Source organism: Callospermophilus lateralis, chromosome 13 (genome assembly GCF_048772815.1).
Source record: "Callospermophilus lateralis isolate mCalLat2 chromosome 13, mCalLat2.hap1, whole genome shotgun sequence".
Classification (NCBI taxonomy): domain Eukaryota; kingdom Metazoa; phylum Chordata; class Mammalia; order Rodentia; family Sciuridae; genus Callospermophilus; species Callospermophilus lateralis.
This window is the reverse complement of record NC_135317.1, coordinates 75,332,279-75,354,497: the sequence shown is the minus strand read 5'-3', so window position 1 is coordinate 75,354,497 and position 22,219 is coordinate 75,332,279. Positions and strand designations below refer to the sequence as shown.

The following is a 22,219-nucleotide window of genomic DNA, read 5'->3' as shown; positions in this document are numbered from 1 at the left end:
TTTAGATGATCCATTAACTCATTAATTCATGAATGGATTAATTCATGGAGGGCTGAATCCTCATGATCTAATCACCTCTTAAAGGTCTCACCTGACCCCACTTCTTCATACCTCATATTGAGTTTTTTTTTTTCCAATATGAGTTTTTCTTGGGACATTCAGACCATGGCACACTCAGGTGCCCCATCTGTATGCTCCTGAGGTTGGCCTAGACAGACTCACAGAGCATTATACTGGGGTGTATCCCTCCAGATCAGAGGTCATGCCTCAGGAGAAAGCCCTCTTTCTTTCAGCAGGATCTGTCTGCTCTTTCTTTGCTGCAGATGAGCTCTTGGTTGCAGATGGTCACCCTCCCTTGCCTGAGTCTGATCCTGTTTGTCTGGAGCCAGGTACCAGGGCTCCAGAGCCAAGAATTCCAATTTGGACCCTGCCGAGCAGAAGGGGTTAATCTCCAGCAACTAAGGGAGGCCTTCTGGACCATCCAGGAAACTGTGGTGAGTGCAAAGATGCTCTGGACCCAGCCATGGGGATAATTATGAAGACCTTTACAGGATGCTCATCAGTTTTCTACATAAGAACTCAAGGAGGTCAGGAGGCACTATAAGCCCCTTGGTACCCTGAGAAAACTGAAGCTCAGAAAGATGTGGTCAGCCCCTAGTAAAATAAACAGAGCTCAAGGGAAAGAAATATGCTGATTTGTTCAGGCTTCATCCTGAATGGTGGGCTCTGGTTCTAAGTTCAAGATCTGAAATGAATGGCTGGGCTGCAGAGGGAGCTCCAGGTGCAGCCCCTCCTCCCCTATGTCTCCTCCTCACCCTGCAAAATACAGAGGCAAACCAAACTGACTTATTTCCTCTTGTCTCAAATGACCAAAAGAATCAAACAGGTCCTTCAGCAAGTCTGTATTCAGACCTGAGATGCCATATGCCTGTGTGGGAGTGAGGGGACACGCTTAATGATGTTCTATACATAAGACTTGTCCCCACTCCCCAGGGGCTAGCTCAGCACCACCCCTCCTGGGTCCTCCTTTGGTCCCTCTGGTCTCTGGGGCCTCATAGACTGGTTGGATTTAGGGGTCCGGGGAAGCAGCTCATACTTGCAGGGTTGGCTTCCTCACTGACCCCTAACCTAGAGACATCTTTTCTTTCTGTTCCCCAAGCAAGCTCAGGATAACAACACAAGCGTCCGGCTGCTGCGCCAGGAGGTTCTGCAGAATGTCTCGGTAATCAGATGGTGGGCAAGGACAATACCTCCTTTTGTGGGGCTGATGGAGTCCTTCCCAATCTACCCTGGGCTGACCCTATACAGAGTAGATCTGGCCATGAGCCAGAGCAGCGTGCAGATGAATCACTCTGTGGTGGTTGAGACTTGTAAACATCTTTCTCCACTGAGCCAGAGAGTTGTCACCAGTCTCTATTTCACTTTTGCTTATATAAACAATGGGCATCTATTGAGCTGAACCCTCTTTTCCACTAATATGCTTTTCTCTTACCTATTTCTGTCTTCTCATTACCCATCAAAACAGTGAGTGAGTACAAATGTACTGAGCCCTGATCCTTAAGAGGTGCGGAGCTTCAAGAGCCGAGGGGGTTGTAGTGCAATTGCTGTTGAAGAATGTTCGTTTTTCTCATTTCTTTTCCTATTAGTCATTTCCCCACCAACTCTCCACCACAAAGTCCAAGTTCAAGTGCTTTCAGGGTCCGTGACCTCCCCATATTAGGGAGGCTGTGTGGTGCAAAAGAAAGGAAATATTAGCTAAACGAGGAGTCAGGAGTTCCAGACCCTCTGTCTGTGCCTGCCACTGACAGCTGTGTGACTCTGGGTGGGTCACCTCCTTCCTGAGGTCTGGGTTCCTCCTGTGAAACAGGTGTTATTCTCTAGGGCCCCTGAAGTTCCTTCAGATCAAATGTTCATCATCTCCTAGAAGGTTCCTGCCCCTACTGTACTTATCTTGCCTTGGGTTGCATATGGGTTGTCCCTCCAGGGTGGGCAGAGGTCTCGGCTTTGCAGTGACTCAATCCTCCCCCAGGATGCTGAGAGCTGTTACCTTATCCACGCCCTGCTCAAGTTCTATCTGAACACCGTTTTCAAAAACTACCACAAAAGAGCTGAATTCAAGACCCTGAAATCATTCTCTACTCTGGCCAACAACTTTATTGTCATCATGTCAAAACTTCAACCCACTGTGAGTAGAACAAAGCTGGGCCTTGGAGTCGGCAAATGGTGTGTTTTGAGAACACTCTCTTTCCTTGTCCGGTCCTGGCTTATATTCCACCACAGGGAGTTATGGGGGTTATGGGAAAAAAGTGCTGAGTTCAGGTCTAGGTTCTGCTTCTGATCAACTGGGTGACACTTTGCAAGGTGCTCAGCCTCTCTGGCTTCAGTTTTATCATCTGTTAAATGAGCATGACACTTCTCCCTGGAGAATTAAAGGAGACAGCTTCTGCCACATGGTGGGAGTTGGGCATTGACTACTCTGAGGATAGCTCAGCTCTGTCCTCTCAGGCCTTGGGACCCTTTGTGGCATCACCATCATCATCATCTAATTCTTGGCTCAACATTTTTTTTTTCTTCTTATCCAGCAGGAAAATGAGATGTTTTCTGTCAGTGAGAGTGCACACAAGCGGTTTCTGCTGTTCCACAGAGCATTCAAACGGGTAAGGCTAGGAGCTGGGAGCTTGCTCACCTAGCAGAATAGCTCAACCTGTCACACTAAGGGGCCTCAGACACCTAAAGTGGAATTCAATATAGGTGACTCCACCAGGTTTACCCCAAACCCACCTGACTTAGCAGGAACATAGGCATATTTATATCAATTAGCATATACTTTGTATAAGTGGCAGAAATGAAGTGGTCTTTTGTTCCCCAGATGTTATCAAGTTAAAATGCTATTATATTTCCCTACCAGATGATTTCATTATTGGGGACTTTCCCTGTGAGAGAGTTTTATGGGTACTTGAACTGGGTAATGAAAGAAGGCGAGGAGTCACCCCACCCACCCCCAAACACATCTGCAGTATTTTCCATAATGCTCAACTGGTCTCATTTATGAATAAAAATGATGGAAAATTATATTGCCTCTTCCTAAATTTAGACACACACACAAAATAATCCAAATTTCATTCTCAGCACCTCTCCCCACAAGTTACTTTTTTTTCCAAAACGTGATGTTGATCATACATTAGCCTATAAATAAATGGTGAAGAGCAAAATACACGATGGAAAGAGGCCACCCTGGCTCATTTCCTCATTTGCGCAGTGGACGCAGGTGGTGGGCCATACCCACCCCAGGCTGCATTCTGTGGTTCTTGTGGTTAGGGGTGCCGAGTGCTCTTGTCCTTTACCCAACGCTACTCTGTGGCTACCCCTTGGCTACTCTCTTTATCCTCATCCCTGAAGCAGACAAATACTCAGGTGGGGACAAGGGATGGGCAGGAGAGATCATCAGAGACCATTCCATAGGTGACCCAGCCCACGATTTGGAATCATGTCTGTTTCTGACATGGCAGATTGGAAGGAAAACATTCTCACCGCTAACGTGGCTGACCTTTGGCTCTCCTTTCTCCTTAGTTGAACATAGAAGCAGCTCTGACGAAAGCTTTTGGGGAAGTGGACATTCTCCTGACCTGGATGGAGAAATTCTACAAGATCTGAATGTCCAGACAAGAATCGTGTCCTTGTTCATTCTTCATGTAATTTTAAACAGGTGTCCCTTCCTGTGCGACTCGCTGGGCACTTCACACTCTTGGCCATGGACCCTACTGTTGTCCCAGGCTTCCCTTCAAAGACTTCATTCTTTCAGCAGCCCAAACGACAGTCACAGGATGCTGTGAATAATCTACAAAGTGGATTCCTGTATTGATTACAACTCCATTTAATTACTGCCAGTGCTTCAACTGAAGTTATATTTATTTGCAAGATGCTACATTCCCTGAAGGCAGCAGAATATAGTGTGCCCCATATTTCCCTTTTTATCTCCCATGATCCTTGCTGCAGTGTGGGGCAGTGGGTAGGTGCTCAATTAATATTTAATAAACTGGATTTTATTTTTTTAACCTGTGTTTGGATTTTTGAGGAACAACGAGAGATGCTAGGATATAATATTGAACTTTAACTCATGGAAGTCATATATCTGCAGGGGCACAGCATTGGGGTGAGGGTGAGCATTAGTTTGAAAAGTAAATGATGGAAGATAACATGTTGGCTAAAGTGCCTGGCACAAAGCAGATTGTCACCCAACATTTCATTTCCTGCTGCACTCCCTACCCCTCCCCACCCTACCCTACTCCACCATCCCTTCTCCCTGGATCCCCTCCTTTTCTTCTTCTTGTCATTCTTTCCTTTATCTGATACTTGAGAAAGTGACAGCGTCAAGCTGACATCACTGATGGTGTCTCTGTGTCTGGAGGTACTGTCAAATCTGTGATGATATTTCTTGCTAATAAAGGGGACAACTCACCCCAGATCTGGCAGTCTGTTCTCCGTACTTCTGAGCAAGTGCCTGGGGAGACTGTGTTGTGTATCAGGGAAAGATCTTCTCAATGGCAAGACTTGTCATTCTGTAGTTGACATCAATCCAAAGATAGTGTCCAACTATGACCTTGCCCCAAAAACTTAAGAGAAAGACTACACTTAAGAGCTGCTAGGAGGCAGAAGAGCCACTGCAGAGCCCCTGATCCTCCAAGAACCCCATGCTACTTTCCTTCCCACTTTGCTATATGTTGTCTGGAACTGGCAAAAAGATGAGGGACATTTTTAAAAGCAGAGAGAGGTAATGACTTGGGATGGCTAAAACAGACCAAAAACGAGTGTTCTATCAGTGTTAGGATGTGGAAGAAGGGTAAGGAGGTGACAAAGACTGTCTAAAAGAGCAGGAGTTGTTAGGGTCAGGGTGCTTTTCTATAGCAAATGAGGGAGACTTAGACTAAAGAGGATTGTGTATATACATATATCTCACTAACAATATTGGTTCTGAGAATGTAGAATACTTTATAACATCAAAGTAAATTGGACAGGAGATAAATAGTTTCACACTAGCAAGTTCCAGCCTTTGGGTCAAGGCAAAGTCTTTCCTAGGAGTGTTATCATATCAGGCCCTTCCTAGCTCACAGGGCTGAGGCCCATCCTCATGAAGTGCAACCCAGAGGCTGTCTGTTTGTGTGAGGACTAAGCTTGGGAAGGGCTTCTGAAATGGCAGCTATGCCTATACTCCATACTAATTCCATGTGATCTAGAGCCAGAGCAGCAAAGTCCCTGTGACCAAAGACACTGCAAATGGTCGCAGCCTGTTACATGGTTTGGAAAGGAAGCAGGTGGCATTGAGCCAAATGCTATGCATACCCAGACTCCTCGAGGTGCACAGTGGGGTACAAAGGTGTGCAAGATTATGTGGGGCAGAGCCATGCTCAAGGCACAGATAGATGGGGGCATGCGAGGTGATCAGGGCTCTGTGAGGGGATGGAGCAGTCACTGGAAATTAGCAGACAGACAAGACTTATCGTCATCAAGGTGTGGCTGCAGGGGTACAGCTAGGAGGGTGAGTCAGGCTGGGAATATTGATGTAATCATTTGACTCAGTGTCCTCCCTCTTGACAGCAGGCTGGTGGCAGATGCTCATATATTCACAGCTGGTCTTCAGAGATGGGGTATGGAGCCAGGGAGCTTCAAGCACCTGGAAACACCAAATAAGCATCACTGAATTGGGGTGGATGGTTTTAGTATCTTTCAAGCTGGGTTTCCATAACAGGAAATGGGGGGGCATGGCAGGGGGGACTCTGAGTTCTATAAGGCAAAGACAAAGAGGTAGCTGATTTCCATCAAGTGGGCCAGCCCTGGGGATTTTTGGGGTGGTGAAAACACTTAGAACTAATATGGGAAGGAAATGCCTTAAATGGAGCTCAGATTGAAATCCTGTGGCTAAGCATGGGTCTGAGGAGACCCAGCTGTCAGAGGAGTAATCCCTTGGGGATAAAAATGTGACTTGTGGAACAAATATGCACCTTCTTAGGGAGGAATTCACAGGTACAGTGATTCACACTTGTACTTCTCTGTAAGAGCTTGGAGAGGCCATGACATGGCATTCCAGAAAGGGGCTGGGCAGGGAAGGGGAGGAAAATTGCTGACCATGTGGCACTGTGGTGCTTCTCCTCCTCAGACAGATGGTTTCTTCCCTTCAGATCATTTACCTTTAGTATGATTAGTTCTTAGAGGACAGGGCTGTGCCGAAGACCCCAACATGGCACAAGTACTATAATATTCACAGAAAGCCATGGTAGGGACTGTGATCACGTACTTAAACACAAGTTCTACGATCCAGATGTTCAGTACCCTGAATACAGTGAGCACTCATAGAAAGGAGCTTTTATGTTTTGTACTTTCCAAGAGGGGGATGCAGAAGTAGCTTGCTTCAAAAACATTTCCTAGCTGGGTGTAGTGGCTCACACCTTTAATACTGGCTACTCAGGAGGTGAGGCAGGTGGATGGACAGTGTGAATCCAGGCTGATCAACTTAGTGAGACCCTGTCTCAAAAAAAAAAAAAAAAAAGTGTGTGTGTGTGTGTGTGTGTAGGGGGTGGGATATGGTGTGAATGGGGATGTAGTTCAGTGGCAGAGTGCTTGCGCATGTATGAGGCTCTGGGTTCAATCCCCAATACTGCTAAAATAAACAAACAGAATCCCTCATTGCCTTTTACAGTTCATCATTTGAAACTGACTTATTTGGTTTTAAAATGAATTTGTTCCATCAATGTTTTTGCCCTGATACTGGGAATCAGAGTCTCAAGTAGGGAGGCAGGGTAAGCTGTGAGAAAGGCCCTGCCCAGGAGAGGACTGTGTGGTCCCAGCAGATTCAGAGGAAGGCTGGTGGATGGTGGAGTAGACAAACACGGTGGGACCATTCCTAAGCTGCAGTGAGCTTTCTCTAATGGGGGTGGGGAGGAGAAAGCTCAAGAAACTGGAGGTAACTGGCAGAGCTGGGTATCACTCTCTCCTTTTCAGCAAGGCTCAGGATTGCCAACCAGAGACGACCTTTCACAGCTTCCCTTAAAGGCAGAGGTTGCTGCTTGACTAAGCTAATTAAGGTCGATAATTAAGCTAAATAAGTACAAGGAGTGTGTGAAACTTCGGGGCCATGGTCTTAAAGAAGCACTTCTTTCTTTCTTGGTGGGCTGGAATGTAGATATGATACTAGAGACTGAGTATTGACCAGGGACCAGGACCATCCAGAGACTGAGGAAGCAAAAAGTCCCTGTATGACTTCATGGCTCAGGCCACCCTTTCCCGTCCCTCTGATTCTTTGGCTTGAGAGGAAAATAGGCTTCTAACTTTGGAGCCATGTGTTTGGGGGTCTGTTACATGAACTTAATCAACACTCTAATTAAAACTTGGGTATTTGCTACCCTTAGTTCTTTTCTGGGTATTGAAACCAGTGTTTTAGCCACTGTTGGCTTCTTTAGAATATAAAAGGTTTTCTTAATTTGGGAAAACAAAATGGACGGATAGCTTCAAGGCTTCTTTCCTAATGGAAACTCTCTATGTCCCTTCCTTGATGAACCCTCCTCACCCAAGGTGTTTAATCTTGTCTGCGAGTCACTTTCTAAGTTAAGCCTGACCTCCTCCAGTGATGGGTAAACTACCTCATCTCATCTTAGGGTTTACTAGAAAGTTCTTCCTCACATTAAGATGAAACCCTCTTAAACCTCCCAGTAAAATAATTTCTTCATTTGAAAGTTCTTCAAGTAGCTGCACGTTACCATGTATCATTCTCTAACAGCTAGTTAACTAAGAATACCACAATCCCTGGGGAGTTGGTCTTCTGACAACACCAAATAAGGGAATGGATTCAACTTGTCCCCTGAATGGGCCCCAGGATCTGGGGTAAGATCTTGCAACCTGGAGCTAAGACCCTGCTCTAGTAACAGTGCTCTCTCTGGTCCATGCCTAGAGTTGGGGGCGCGGGTTCGGGCCGAAGCTGCCAATCTGAAGAGCTGCCAATCAGGTGGAGCTTACCTGTGGCGGGGCTGAGGGCGCAGATGTTCCAGGATCCGCAGGAGGGACCTGCCTCTGGCCTAAGGGGGATGGGAGTGCTGACGTAAGGGCGAGACGGAGCCTCCAGTTCCGCCCCCGCCCCTCCCCATCTTGCGGGAATCCCAAGGAAGTAGGAGGGCGGCGGGGGGGGCAGGGGGTGTCCTGCTCCTCCAGAACTTGGCGCCGAGCGCACTGTCTATGCCCTCGCTCCTTCTGATCTTCTGTAGGGTCACCCGCCAGCCACCAGCTTCCGCTCACCGGCAGCGGTAGACTCTGGAGCGCGCCGGGGGCAGGCGCTGTAGATGTTCTGGGAGCGCGGCCGCTGCTCCCGGGGCCGCTGCTCCCGGGGCCGCTGGGAGGCCTCCAGGGCGCGCATCCTCAACGCCATTCGGCGGACCCGCCTGGAGAAGGCTTCTCCGTGGTGACAGGGAAAGAAAAAAAATGGCATCAGAGGCCCAAAGCCAGCTTTCCTCTCCTCCCCCAAACTCAAGGCTGCTCCCTCCTCGATGCTTGGCAACGTCAGACCTATAGATGCTCAAAGTGTGCGGGACGTTCGTTGGATCGTCTTACCCTCTCCTGAAGATCAAAGGTCTCAGGCCGCCCTCCTCCTCGTACCCATTCCCAGGTCACTGACCTTCGCCCCACTTCCCTACACCCCAGGCTACTCATCGCTATCTCCCGGGATTTTCCTGCAAAATCATGCAGAGATCAGAACCGTCTGGGAGCTTAGCTTTCCCACCCTAGCCCAGAGCCTGAAGCCCAGAGCCCAGCTGCTCACCTCTCTTCCTTTGAATCGCTCTTTTTACCACCAGCCCCAGAAGGGCCAGCAGGAGAAGACCCAGGACAGTTGGGATCAGGATGTGAAATCCTTGGTCCTCCCTTCCAAACTCTGAGCCACGGTTGAATTCTCTGGGGAGGGAAGGAATGGGAGAGAGAAAGAGAAGATAGTGAGGGAGATAGGTTTAAAGAAGCACTTTCTTGTGGCAGACTTTTTAAAAGATAACTCTCAGACTTGTCCCTTTGTTAATAGAATTCTTTCCACTCCCCCCCCCAAAGACTCTTGTCTGTGGAGTCAGTAAATTGGGGTTCAAACTCAGATGTACCTTTTCCTGGATTCGTGACTGAACAAATCTCTAACTTCTCTGAGCCTCATTTCCCCACAAATCTGTATCATTTTCATTTTTGCAGAACTGTTATTAAGATGATACGAAATAGTGGATATGAAGAATTTAATGCTCCTGGCCTACAGCAGGAGATGATAAATGCCAGTCCCTTGCCAACACTGTGCACCTTGGTTTACTCACATGGTTATTAAAAATATTAAATAAGGTAGTGTTTTTTTTTTTTTTTTTTTTTTTTAACTAGGGATTGAACTCAGGGGCTACTGAGCCACATCCCCAGATTTAGAGACAGGGTCTCACTGAGTTGCTTAGCACTTTGCCTTTGCTGAGGCTGGCTTTGAACTCATGATCCTCCTGTTTCAGCCTTCAGATCCGCTGGGATTCCAGGTGTGCACCACCGCACTTGGCTTGAGCTAGTTTCTTATTACTATGAAAAAGATGTTTTTCTGAGTGCTCCCTCTTCCCTTTGTTTTCTGTACATACTGAAATCTTACTTTTCTGGAAGGGGTAGTGCATAGTCCTCTTTTCTTCCCAATTTTGCCAAGCCAAAAGAAATCTCATATATTTCCAGTTCTCATGTTCTTGCCCATTACAAACTTGATCACAGTCAGAATTGGATATTGCATGTTATCATCTTTTTACATCTTAAGGACGTGGCACAGTCCTGTCACATGGTTTAAACTAGGAAAATGTTGGTTAAATTTACTCATTTTCTTCTCCACTGATATGTTGGTGTGATTTATCAAACCAAATAGTATCAGGGGTTCTAGTACTATCTGAAATCACTTAGCTCTCACAGCCTGTTTCCCTATTTATAGAACCCCAAATAATGTTGGAAGTCCCTTTCCTCATTAACATGTTTGTGATTGCTTAGGCATAAAAAATTCCAACATTAGAGATTTTCTTTGCCACCTGCTATGGTGCTACCACCTAGTGGTTAATTGCTGCCTTCCTTCGACTGCACCTGAGTCTTCAGCCTGGGGCTGTCCACTAGCAATGTAAGTCACATATGTAATTTTAAATTTCCTAGTAGCCACATTTAAAAATGAAACAGATGAAAGTAATTCAAACACTCAATAGCTTATTAGTTCATTTGATTCTCATTTAATTTTCCCCCATCAAAACAGAGTTGAATGATCCTGAATGTGAAAGACTTGAGTCTATTTCTTTCTACAGACTCAGTGCTAGAAGATTAAATGCTAATGAGATTCATACCTGCTATATTCATAGGTAGTATATTTCACAGTGGTCTTCTAGAGACAAGGTTAAGAAGGGTCTCTAATAATGGATGTTGCAGGGAGATTTTAGTGGATCTCTTGACTCTTGCCTACTTTACCTGGCTTTGAAACCATCTTGGATGATGGAAGCCTCTTACCTTTGCCCATGCAACCTAGTGTGCTGCTTGTAGCTGGCCCCTGGGGGCCTGAGCAGCCCCTCCTGAGTTGAAGTCTTTGATGTTGTGGTGGATGGCAGAACGGTTGAGGGCTTGGCAGCTGCTACTGAGAATGCTCTGGATTCTTGAGGATGATGAATTATTGGTGTGGTGGGGGAAGGGTGGGGCTCTGGAGGGTCGTCAGTCCTTTGGGTTGGTGTGGTAACTGCAGGAGATGAAAGAAAAAGGGACCTTCCATATACACTTTACTCTAGTCTCCAGAGGGACTGGGCCACCAGCTCTTTCCTCAATACATTCTTCTCTTTTGACCAGACTACATTTGTTCCTAGGGTCCTCATGGCCTGAAGTGCCTTCAGAGCATACCACCTCTATGCAATCAATTCTGTATTGGCTTTGAATACCATTTCCTCCAGGAAGCTCCCCATCTCATGCCTTCCCAGGAAGAAGAGCTTGCCCTCCAGTGAGCATGGGGAGACCTTGTTTGTAGTTCTGTTCTCACTCTGCCTTGTGCTATATTTGTTTGTTTATTTGTTCTCCCCCATCACACACCTATCAGTAACAACCATAGCTCTATGACCTTCCCAAATACACTATTCCTTTTGGAACTCAACAGGGTCCCCTCATGTAATAATATTCAATTAATAGATGCGAGGATATGATGGAAATATTAAAACGTCATAAACGCATTTAAAACTAGAAACATACTGAACTATGAAAGTATTGTTAGTATAATAACCATTTATCTTTTAATTGAAAAATAGAGTTGTTAAAATCACTAGACACCAGCAGGTAGAATACAACCCTGTGGGCAGCAAGAAGACATGATGACCTCCAGCTGGGAAACGTCTGCCCAGTCGTGGGTTTGGCAGTCATTCATAAAAAGAGCTGATTTTGTGAATGGAGCACACGCTCCATTGCTTGTGGTGCCACCTAGTGGTGATGTGCAAGTTCTGCAACTATGTCAGGGAGTCGTGGCTTTATGATAGGTTTGGAGGATGTAAAAGCAGGTCTGCTGGGCTCTGCTCTGCTCTGCTCTGCCACTCATGGTGAGCTGGACACCCACCCACCCCCCTCCTCCATTTCCACAGCGCTACAGCATCTTCCTCATCTCTCTTACTCATGCTTTGATGGACTGACCTTTGGATGTGGATTCAGAAGAACTGGCATGTGCAACCATCTGGAGCCAAGTGGGCATCCGCTGCTCCAGAAATTTATGAAACCATTTTGGAGGCTCAGATATCAGCTCCTCCTCCCAGAATGGATTGTACTCTATTGGAAGCAAGGAGATTATGTTGATGGTATCTGGAGGAAAGACAAACCTGGGGAAGGGACTGTTGGCGTAAGTAAAAGCTGACTCGGACAAGGTGAATGGCAGTGAGGGCATGAGAGCAGCGTTGCTGGAGAGGATCAGAAAAGGAGCTGGTCTTGTGGCCTCCCTGAGAGAGCACTTTTTCTCCTAGCACAGCTAATATGCCCTGAAAAACCATCAGACACTGTTGGGACTGTGAACTGTTGAATTAGTTGCTGCATTTGTGTAGGAAATCACTGGAGAAGAGGAGAAAGGCTGGATGCATGAGAAATAAAGGGCCAGACCAGACAGTAACAAATCTGGCCTATAAATATGCCTTGATAAGTGGGTGTATTTCCTTTATATTCATCTCTGATGTATCTCATGGAACAGTTATATATGACGGTTATGTCCTTGGCTTCCAGTTTCCACTGGTGCTCAAACTCATGTCACCTCTCCCCTTGAGCCCTGGGTAGGACAGGCGACACAAGGTCAGCATCTCTTATCCTTTTGCCTACCATGGGTAGACAGTTCTGTGGGCCAGGAGGTTAGTGGACTATGAAGTTCAACTCTGTGGATGCTAATTGTTATTGGGCTGGCTAATATGGCAATAGCATAGAAGTCTGGAGGACTTATTTAGATGGCTGTCTCAATCTTCCTGAGTGGAGACATTTTCTGAGTGGGCTGAACCTGCAAGCAGCGGTGGCACCTACCACTGTGGACATTCAGGGTGACCTTCTGGGTCTTTCCCCGTTCAGTGTGCGTGCCCACTCCACAGGCATAGACTCCACTGTCACTTTCGGTTAATTCTGTCATCTCCACTAGGAACAAATTCTTGTGTAAGCTCGGCTTCAAAGTGACTCGACTGTCATATTCCTTCTTGATGAAGTTATTGGATACCACCGTGGAACAGATTGCAGGTTTCACCATCTCCCGGCACAGATACATCCTCACGTTTATTTTAGGAAGCGGGCACTCGATGGTAATAGATCCACCCAGTTCTCCATCCAGCTTTACTTCTGGGAGGATCTTCAGAGCCCCACATACTGCAGAAGAAGGAGTTAATGCAGAGGGAGCCTCATTCCCAGACATATCCCCAACTCTAACTCTCTCCAGCCCTAGCGCAGGTTCTAGCCCAGCCTCCAAACCATGGCCCCATCCCCATCGCCAGTCCAACTTCAGTCAGTCCTCAGCCTCAACCTGTCATGATTTCTTCCCTTAGCTTCACTCAGCTTTTCCCTTGCCTAACCCAATTTACCACCTCAGGCCAAGTCTTTGCGCACCCCTCCCCCATGACCATACCTTAACTTAGCTCTTAGCCTCATCACTAAATCCATACCCATAAGGACCCAGACCACCCCTGCGAGAATATGATGAAAACTGCAACACCCACTTCAAGGAGAAATAATGTGCCTAGGGTGACCCCAAATGGCATATAGCCCTCAAGGGACTTCAGCCTGAGGCTGGGAGATGCAGGTCAGTTTTGCTGCAGTAGGTTTTCCTCTCCAGTTTTGTTTTGGTCATATTCATTCAGCCAGTCATTTATTCCAACAATTCTCCATATTCAGTCATTCAGTAAGTGTCTACTGAATGCCTGTCATGAACATCTCTCCCTTGTAGAACAAATCATTTAGTGAGCAATACCAACAGCCAGCCAGTACAACACCGAGTGATCGATTCCGTGACAGAGAGAGCACAGTATTCCTTGGAAGGAGCAAGCAGGGGCCCCTGATCCAGTCTCTTGTAGGAGGTGGGGTAGTTAGAGGAAGGTTATTTGGAAGATGTGGTGTCTAAATTGTGATCTGAAGGAAAGGGCATAGAGGGCAACTGAGAATCCTGATACTTGTCACCCAGTGGGGAGCTCAAAGGAGTGTATGAGTGAATGCGGGTGGGGGTGTGGGCACACTGTGTGTTGACAGGGTGTGGAGCAGGGAGGGATAAAAGATGTGGGTTGCAAGAGTCTGACATTAAAAGGCTTGTGCTTTAGGTGAGAGGTCTCATGCAGCTCAGCCAGCTATAGAAGAGGGTAAGGCCTCAGTGATTAATTATTAACTAAACAGGTCCCATTAAGTGTCTGAATATTTTCAGGAAGAGGGTTCATAAGGTAAAATGTGTGTGTGTGTGTGTGTGTGTGTGTGTGTGTGTGTGTGTGTTGGGGTGGGATGGGGTGGGGTGCAGGGCTGCAAAGGAGAAGAAGTCTTCCAGATGGTAAGAATGGTCCCCACCAGGGTGGGGATGCCAGAGAGAACAGAAGCACATCTGTGGATGTGGATGGAGGGAACTCCTCCTGCTTAGGGAGATGCATCCCCAGAGCATGACTTCAGGACAGCTGCAAGGAGTTCAGTCAAATGGGTGTCAAGGAAAGCGTCAGGAGAGCAGTGAGAATTGAGGATTCTGGATCAGGACATCCCTGATGGGTAAATGGGTAAATGTGGACAAGGGTAAAGAGGTAGAAAAAATCATGGGAGGAGAATGCAGACTACAGGGACTGGAGAGGGAGCTCTATGGGAGCCCACTGAAAATGTAGCCCATATTAGCATGGTGGGAGAGCTGGAAGCATGAGCCCCCGCATCTTTTTGGGCCTGCGTAATCCTCCCCTCCTTCTAGGGGGAGCAACATCCCTTTGGCCCAGCTAGAATGGCGGTGCTGCTCAGGGGCAGACTGAGGTGGTATGATTTAAGCACTCTTTACACCTTTATATCTTCCATTCCCGCCCCACCCCTCTGCCTTCTCAGCCTCAGTTTGATTAGCCATCCATCATGCACATATATCCCACTACCTCTCAGAGTGTCTGACACTGCATTAAAACTCCATTCCTTTGGGCTCTTAAGACTTTTCAATGCAACAATTATTTGAATTTATTCTATACTGAAGGCATCACAAAGAAAGAAGTTTTGAATAAAAATCCATTTTGATCCTTAAGGAGCTTATCATTTAATTAACCAAATAAACACACACGGAGCCACAATATGAATATAATCAGTATTCTGAGTTCAGAAGCGGGGGCTCAGGAAAGTCTTGAAAAGGAAGTGGAGACTGAGGTGGACTTTAAGGAACTCATAAGAGGCGAAGGTGAAATGAAGGATGTTTCTGGTAGAACGAATATGGGCTAGGAAGGGCAAGGTGGCAGGGGTGTGTGGCACATGTTCAAGGAAGAGTTCTGTTTGGCTAGAGCAAAGTGCAGGAGAATGTGTCAATACATTGAAGATTTTGCAAAGAACAATCCTATGACTAGAGTCAACCTGTGGGAAGATTTACCTGATCAGGCTGAGAGGGTGAAAGTGGGAAAGATAGTTGAGAGAGGATAGTTGTGCATTTGACCCCTTTCCTTTTCCTCTGTGACCTTGCTAGTAGAAGCTGCCACTGCTTCTCATTCTGGTAAGCTACACAAGTTGGCCATTGAATGAACCAAACTCTGGTTGTGACTAAATGGGAAGAGGTGGTTAAAAAAAAAAAAAAAAAAGCCATTCTGGCATTTTGTGGCTGATATTAGAAACACTTACGGCAGATGAAATAGCCCATTTGGATGGGACCCATGAGGAGTCGGAGGTAAAGGGTTAAGCATGTAGCTGTGTCTGGAGTCTTTGTGGGTGGTTAAAGTGGGGTGTCCAAGAGACAGTTGCCAACTGAAATATGAAATTCAGAAAACAGAACGGGACTATTGAATGGATTAGGGAGTCCTCCTTTAGAGTTGAAAGCTAGAAATTCAGGAGTGAAAAAGATCTATAGACAGAGAATATGGCAGTAAGAAGAAAGATCTTTGGAGGCACCAGCTTTAAAATCCCATAATAAAGGTAGACGTCTAGGAAATGAGATACCTTCAGCCCTTGGGAATTAACAACTGGCTAAACAGTACCTGGAGTGGAGAGAGGAGCACTAGCAGAGAGCGGGGTGCTCCGGTGACTCACGTGGCCTCCGTCCTTGTACTGGTTTGCAATTGAATCCATCAAGGAGCATTAGGGGCGGAGATGCCTGGCGATTGATTGCCTGTGGCCACTTCATACAAAGCGTGAAGTGTTTCCCCAGAGTACTTACCTGGCAGGAAGTAAAGTGACCAAAGCCAGAGGCCCATGGTTCTTTCCAAAGCCTCTGGAGCAGGAGCAGAGACCCACTGCCAGCCCGAGAGCCCTTCACCATCGGGAGCTTGAAAGAGATTCTGGCCCCATCGAGGGGCAAAGGCTTGAAAATGAGGAAATGACAACCTGTCTTGTTTGCCAGCTAGTCTTAGCCTAAAAAAGAAAATACCAGCAAACCACAGCGGAAGTCAGGAATTGAGAAAACATGCTGTGTTGGGTGAGAATGGGTCACCAGGGTTCCAAGGGCCTCTAGGAAGCTCTCGAGATTGTTAGCGAGCACCAGCCTGGTATCTCTTTGCCTTCACACTTTTTCTTGGAGGGGCCTCCTGTGCTTTATATGTATCCATTAACTCCTGAGCTGGGGGCCTTTGCTTTACCCCTGTCTTCAGGAAAAAAGAGCCTCATCTCCAGTTCTTCCCATTGGATGGAAGCTGTGTGGACAGAGGTTTGGACCTGAAGTCAGAAGATGCTGGTTGTGATCCTTATCAGTCACCAGTTAGCTCATTTGATGAATACCTTTGAGCACCTACTATGTGGAGTTGCCAATCATGGATCTGGGGCAATTTAGTACTTTTCTCTGAGTCTTGATTTCTTTATCTAGAAAATATATGAAGGTGGGACTAGATGACCCCTGACATCTCCTTCTACAGAACATCATCCCTGGTTCACTCAACATCTCCGCCGTCCCTCATCCCTCATTTCCCCCAGCTGTCTCCATAAGGTAATTCCCTCCAGCAGGGACCCAGGCCACTATCCAGGGACCATAGGAGCAATGTTACAATCTAGTTTTGGGAAAGCTTTCCTGGACCTCAATTTTCTCATTAAGAAAGTAGGGAAGGTCTCAGCCCTGCCTACCTCACACATCTTTTATGATGCACAGCAAAAATCACAGATGTGAAAGAGCTTTAGAGTCCTATTTCAAGTGGAGACGTGCTGCACTGTTACTGATCAGAGGGTTCCCAGGGCCTCAGTCCTTGGTGCTTCATTCCTGGATGTTGGTTCCCACCTCCAGGTGCTGCAGCCTCCTGTGCCTATGGAGGATTCAGGCTATTCCTACACCACCTCAGGGAGGAGGCAGCTGACAGAGCCCAGGGCTCCTCAGGGGCTGTGTGCATCACAACCCACTCGCCCACACACCAAATTTGTCACATGCTCTCCAAAACAACAAGTTCCCCCAGTTAGGGGTCCATTGTGAGCAGGTGCAGAGGAAGCGCATGTGGGCGGGTTGCCTGCCCTGCCCTGCCCTGCCCTGTTCTGGCTAGATCTACACTGGCTCAGAGGAGCTAGGTCCTGCAATCAGCAGATGGGCCATGATGTCAGAGGCCTCTGTCAGGCTAGGGTGCCAGAGGTTTCAGCTGGGATCAGCTCCCACCCTCCCTCCTTAGAGGGCCCTTCAGTGCCCTGTAGCTGCCAGGCTCTGCTGTCTGCTTGGCAGGAGGGCTGGACTGCCTTGGGGATCCAGGGAGAAAAGAGGGAGGGAGGGTCCAAATATAAATGAGTGAGTGTGATGTGTGTGGCTGTGGGTGTGAGAGCTTGTGGGTGTGAATGTGTGAGTGTGCACAAGCTGTATGGATGTGCATGTGTATTGTGAGATGCATAACTGTGTAGTGTGTGTAGGATGGCTACGAGTGTGTGAGTGTGCAATATGTATTGTGTGATGTGTGGAGTGTGATGAGCAGTGCGTGGCACGTGTGTGCATGAGTATGATGTGTGTATGAGTGTCTGCAAGGACCTGGGTGCACTGCGCTGTAGCCAGGCCTGTCAGGTGGAGTTGGAGTTGTGCGAATGAGCCTGGGTAAAGAATTTCCCACATGTGTGACCCCAATGAAACTTTTAAAAGCATCACATGGGGTTAAGAGCAAGAATTGGGGTTCTGAAATGAAATTATGGCATTTGCCCATAAATGAATGGAGCTGGAGACTGTCATGCTAAGTGACATAAGCCAATCCCAGAAAACCAAAGGCTGAATGTTCTCTCTGATATGTGGATGCTAACTCACAATTAGGGCGTGAGGTAGGGAAGAATAGAAACACTTTGGATTAGACAAAGGGGAATGAAAGGAAGGGTGGGGGATCGGGAATAGGAAACACACTGGAATGAACTGGACATCACTTTCCTATGTTCATATATGAATACACGACCAATGTCATTCCACATCATGTGCAACCAGAAAAATGGGAAGTTGTACTCCAGCTATGTGTAATATGTCGAAATACATTCTATTGTCATGTATAACTAAATCAACAACAACAACAACAACAACAAAGAATTAGGGGTCTGAATACTGCCAGGCAGAAGGTAACTGGAGAGTTCAAATTCCCACACCTTGGCCTGTACAGATACTGCCTTGAGATGTTGTCCCAGGGTGTCTAGGGGCAGGGGCCTTTAGGAAACCTGGCCTCTGGATAAATTATGCTGTTTACCATTCATATTCTCTTCACTCTTCTTTTCCCCATGTGAATTTAATCTCCTGATTCATGGGCTGCTGTGTTCCCGGCATTCCTAGTCCCAGAAGCACACAAAGGTGCAGGGGACTCAATGGCCAAACAGCTTCCAGGGGCCAGAGGGGTGTATGTGATGGAGAGCACTCAGGCCTAGAGGCATAGTCGTTCACTTTCCATGACCACTTCTTAACTGAGGCTTTGCTATCCTCCCCGTGTTACTGCTAGGCTTAAAGGAACATTCTTCCTAAGGTGAAGGTGGCAAGAGGTGAAACTTACCAGGGGCACGAATACAGTAAGAGTGAGTGGGGTTCACCATTGTCACTGGGTTGTTCTGGATTCTGCTTTGCTATTGCATTTCTCTACCTTCGCCTCCCCCATGGCTAGTTTCCAAAGGGCCATCTCCTGGGCCTGTCCACATGGAATGCCTCCATCCTCAGGTGGCCCTCCCTATGACTCAGTGTTCCTCTCTGCAGTGTCTGACCTTGAGAATCTCTGCTGGTGGCCTCTCCTGGGAGCCCCTCCCCACCAGGTGGAGGCACCTGCCTTAGGTATCCTGAACTTCCCTCCTTCCAGGAACTTGACCACAGGCTTGCCTGGCCAAAACATACAGGAATTCAGGGTGAATTATAATGTGATTCATCACCCAAGTCCTGGATTTTAGAATATTCACGTTTCCATGTCCAGGATAAAGACTTTTGGCTTTAGTTAAGAGTGGATTGTAGCCTCTTCTTTCTTTTCTTTCCAGTCCTGATGTGGAATTCAGGGTCTTGTGCATGCTAGGCAAATACTTGACTACTGAGCTGCACCCCCAGCCCAGAGCAACCCTTTTATTTCTCAGCCTTGAAAGTGAAACTCTAGAGTTCTTGGCTCATACGGCTGGATGAACTCTCTGTTCTTGTTTTAATTTCATGGCGAACTGGGGGCCGTTGGCTTTGGTCCTTCATCTGCTCTCTTGTGTGCATGCCCACTGCCCACTGAGATACGAAGTCTCTCTGAGATGATCCCTCATTGTTTCTATTACACAGTCTCCCTAGCAGAGGTAATTGTTTTAGGGAAGCTAGTGAGTGGGTGGGGAAACACTGTTTCTTTGTCTTGGGGACCAGCTTCATAGACCACAGCACGGGTGGTTCCTCACTGCGATCTGTCGTTCTTAGGAGAGTTGTTCCGTCTTGAGTCTTGGAAAAGTCATGAACGAGTTTTCTATTTTGCTTTGTTTAGCTTTATAAAACAAAGTCAATTGCTATAATATATTTGAAAATACTGTTGGACTTTAGTAATGCATAAGCATATCATTACCTAGCAGACTGAAAAAGAAAAAAAGTCAAGATAGTTCTAGAACTTGAGGAAGATTTCCTTGTCATTAAATATGTAAGTAGCTCCCTGAGTGGCTGATGGTCACTGCTAAGTGTCTATCATCATCTGTCTCACAGTTAATAGTTATTCCCCTGTACTGGGCTGAATGGTAGCTTCCTAAAATTCATGTCTACCCACGAACCAGCTTTTCCTCTCCTGTGCTCCTGGGCAGCTGACGAGCTTTGGGCAGACATCATTATCTTTGCAATCACTATTGACAATATCAGTTAGGAATAATGAGATTTTCTGAGATGTTAGTGACATTTTTTGGCCTTTGATTCTGGGGATTGGGGGATTGGCCTGCTTGTTATTGGCCCTGATGCAGAAATTCCATCTTAATTGTTTGCCAGGCAGGGACCTCTCGTGGGTCAAGAGTAGTTTCCTGAGGGATAAAACACTTACAGGTTCCAACATGCCTTGTAATTTTAAATCTCTTGGAATGATTTGCTGTCATCCCGGGAGAAGCTAGGACTGCCTTCCCATCACAGAGAAGAGGGAAGTCAACACTCCTGACGGCCTCCTCTCTAGCCTGGGGAGGACCCCAAAATCCTTGAGAATTGGCACAGGACACTGTAGTCAGTGGGACTGGAGGGAAGAAGAGGGGGAAGGGAAGTCTGGGTCCCTGCAAGGGCAGGCTTGGGAAGTGACCTGCGACATCGTGCTCAAGGCCCAGGTAGAAAACATGGTTCCCATCAGGCAGAATGGAAGACCAGGGGAGAGCTCTCTTGAGGAGAGATCTCTCCACACACAGCCCCCGAGGAAAAGTCCAGGTAGGGATTGGAGAGGGGACGCAATTGCCAGCCAACAAGTTTGGAGAGTCCTTGTAGGATGTGACATGGTTTAGTGCCAGAGGCTAGGATAAGCTTAATAAATAAGGGGTCCTTTATCTAATCACTAACCTCCTCAAAGAGACTTTGGATCAGTCACTCTAAACTTTAAGTTATCATTTAACTAGATCTTAGTTGATGAGCCTATAGAAAGAGTTTACTCTTGTGCTTACCTTGCTTTTGATTAGTGACCTACTGATTTTGGAGGGAACACCAGGGACAGGAGTTTAAAGGTTAAGTATTTACTATTCTAAGGTTTTGTTTGTTTGTTGTTTTATCACTGCCCATCAGAAGCCGTGGTTATACTTGCTTTCAGTTTATTCCACTATAGTCTTAATTATATTCTATAACAAAACTTCACATAAAACCATTCTTCCATTGAAAACAATTCTTTCATTGAAGACAATCTTGGTCCCACTTTCAGGAACTTTCCTAGCCCTCTTTAGTCCAGCCTCGGGGAGGAGGTGGGGGAGCCTGTTGGCTTAGACACATGCCCCAGGGTGTCTAAAAGTGGGACCAAAGAAAAATGCTCTGGAAAAATTATCTGGAAAACCCCAGGTAGAGACAAATGCAGTCCAACCCTTCTTGGTGGCAATCATGGTCTTTAATTATGAGTTAAGTCACATTTCTGATTTGTTAGCAAGGGCCAGCTTGTAGATGCTGGTTGAAATACAGAGCTCAGAGGAAGAAAGAGCTTTAATTTTAGCTCTTGGGAGATCAGCCCCTCCCTGGCACCATCTGACATTCTCTTTTCTTATCTCCACTTATAATTCTTCAAACATGTGTTTGACAGCCCTCTTATCTTAGATCCAGGGGAGTGACAGGAAGGGAAGGAGTTATCTTCCCTTCAGGTGGGACCTGGGAAAGATCAGTCACTGCCCACATTTTTCCTTTCCTCTTCCTTGTTCTAAAAAGTACCTCTAACAGTGGGGCAGGACTCTTACAGAAAGGTCCCTGGTCAGGAGATGCCAAATCTGGTTTGATACTCACTTATCTTACTGGGTGCCCTTGAGAAAAACTCAGGACCTCAAAGTTCTTGCCGAGGACTGCAAGAGTATGTTTATGATGACTTGTATGTATGCTTTAGGACTTCAGGCATTGTATGATGTCACCCATTGAGGGGTGAGGTGAGTGTACCTGCTAAGGTGTCAGGTCTTATGAGGGGATACACACTGGGAGTATCGGGCCTCCTTCAGTGATATTTATTGAGACGTGGCCAACTGGGTTTAGGGTATATCTGTCCCATCATCTAGCAGGATGCCTGGATTCTAGTAAGTATTCAAACATGACTTTTTAATGAAGGAAAGAAGAAAGGAAGGAAGAAAGGGAGAGATGGATTGGAGGGGAAAATATCACTGGCATCCCACCATAGGGGTGTAGGGAGGCCCCAAAGGTTCTCCTTCCTGAAATGAGCTCCCCACCCAGGTCCCCCTATTTTCAGAGAGACCCCTCTAAGATCTGAATCCTTCACACCTGAGGTTCTCTCAACAAAAACTAGCTGCAGATGGACACTCCTTGTGCCCCACCCCACCCAACAGGAACAATTTGGCCAGGCTTCGATGTCACTGAGGACAGGACCAGCAACCTCTGAGCATAGGTAGAAAAAGCCGAGGTGGGGGTGAGTGCAGGCAGCAAATCAGCATAATTCTGAAGGTGATTGTCACAGGCGATGGGACAGGTGGCTGGCGCTGC

General features: G+C 46.8%; 2 protein-coding genes across 2 annotated transcripts; one reads left to right on the top strand and one right to left on the bottom strand.

Moving 5' to 3' along the window:
* The first annotated feature begins 323 nt into the window (after positions 1-323).
* Il24 (interleukin 24) lies at positions 324-3,654 on the top strand. Its single transcript, XM_076832044.1, has 5 exons — positions 324-494; positions 1,160-1,222; positions 2,030-2,185; positions 2,583-2,657; positions 3,571-3,654. Exons 1-5 carry the CDS (start codon positions 324-326, stop codon positions 3,652-3,654), a joined length of 549 nt encoding a protein of 182 aa, XP_076688159.1.
* A 662-nt stretch (positions 3,655-4,316) lies between these two features.
* Fcmr (Fc mu receptor) lies at positions 4,317-15,982 on the bottom strand. The gene is made up of 8 exons (XM_076831539.1): positions 15,863-15,982; positions 12,541-12,873; positions 11,677-11,808; positions 10,522-10,744; positions 8,804-8,934; positions 8,284-8,436; positions 8,008-8,066; positions 4,317-5,671 (listed from the first exon to the last, which is right to left on the bottom strand). Exons 1-8 carry the CDS (start codon positions 15,897-15,899, stop codon positions 5,504-5,506), a joined length of 1,236 nt encoding a protein of 411 aa, XP_076687654.1. The 5' UTR covers positions 15,900-15,982; the 3' UTR covers positions 4,317-5,503.
* Between the last annotated feature and the right edge of the window lie 6,237 nt (positions 15,983-22,219).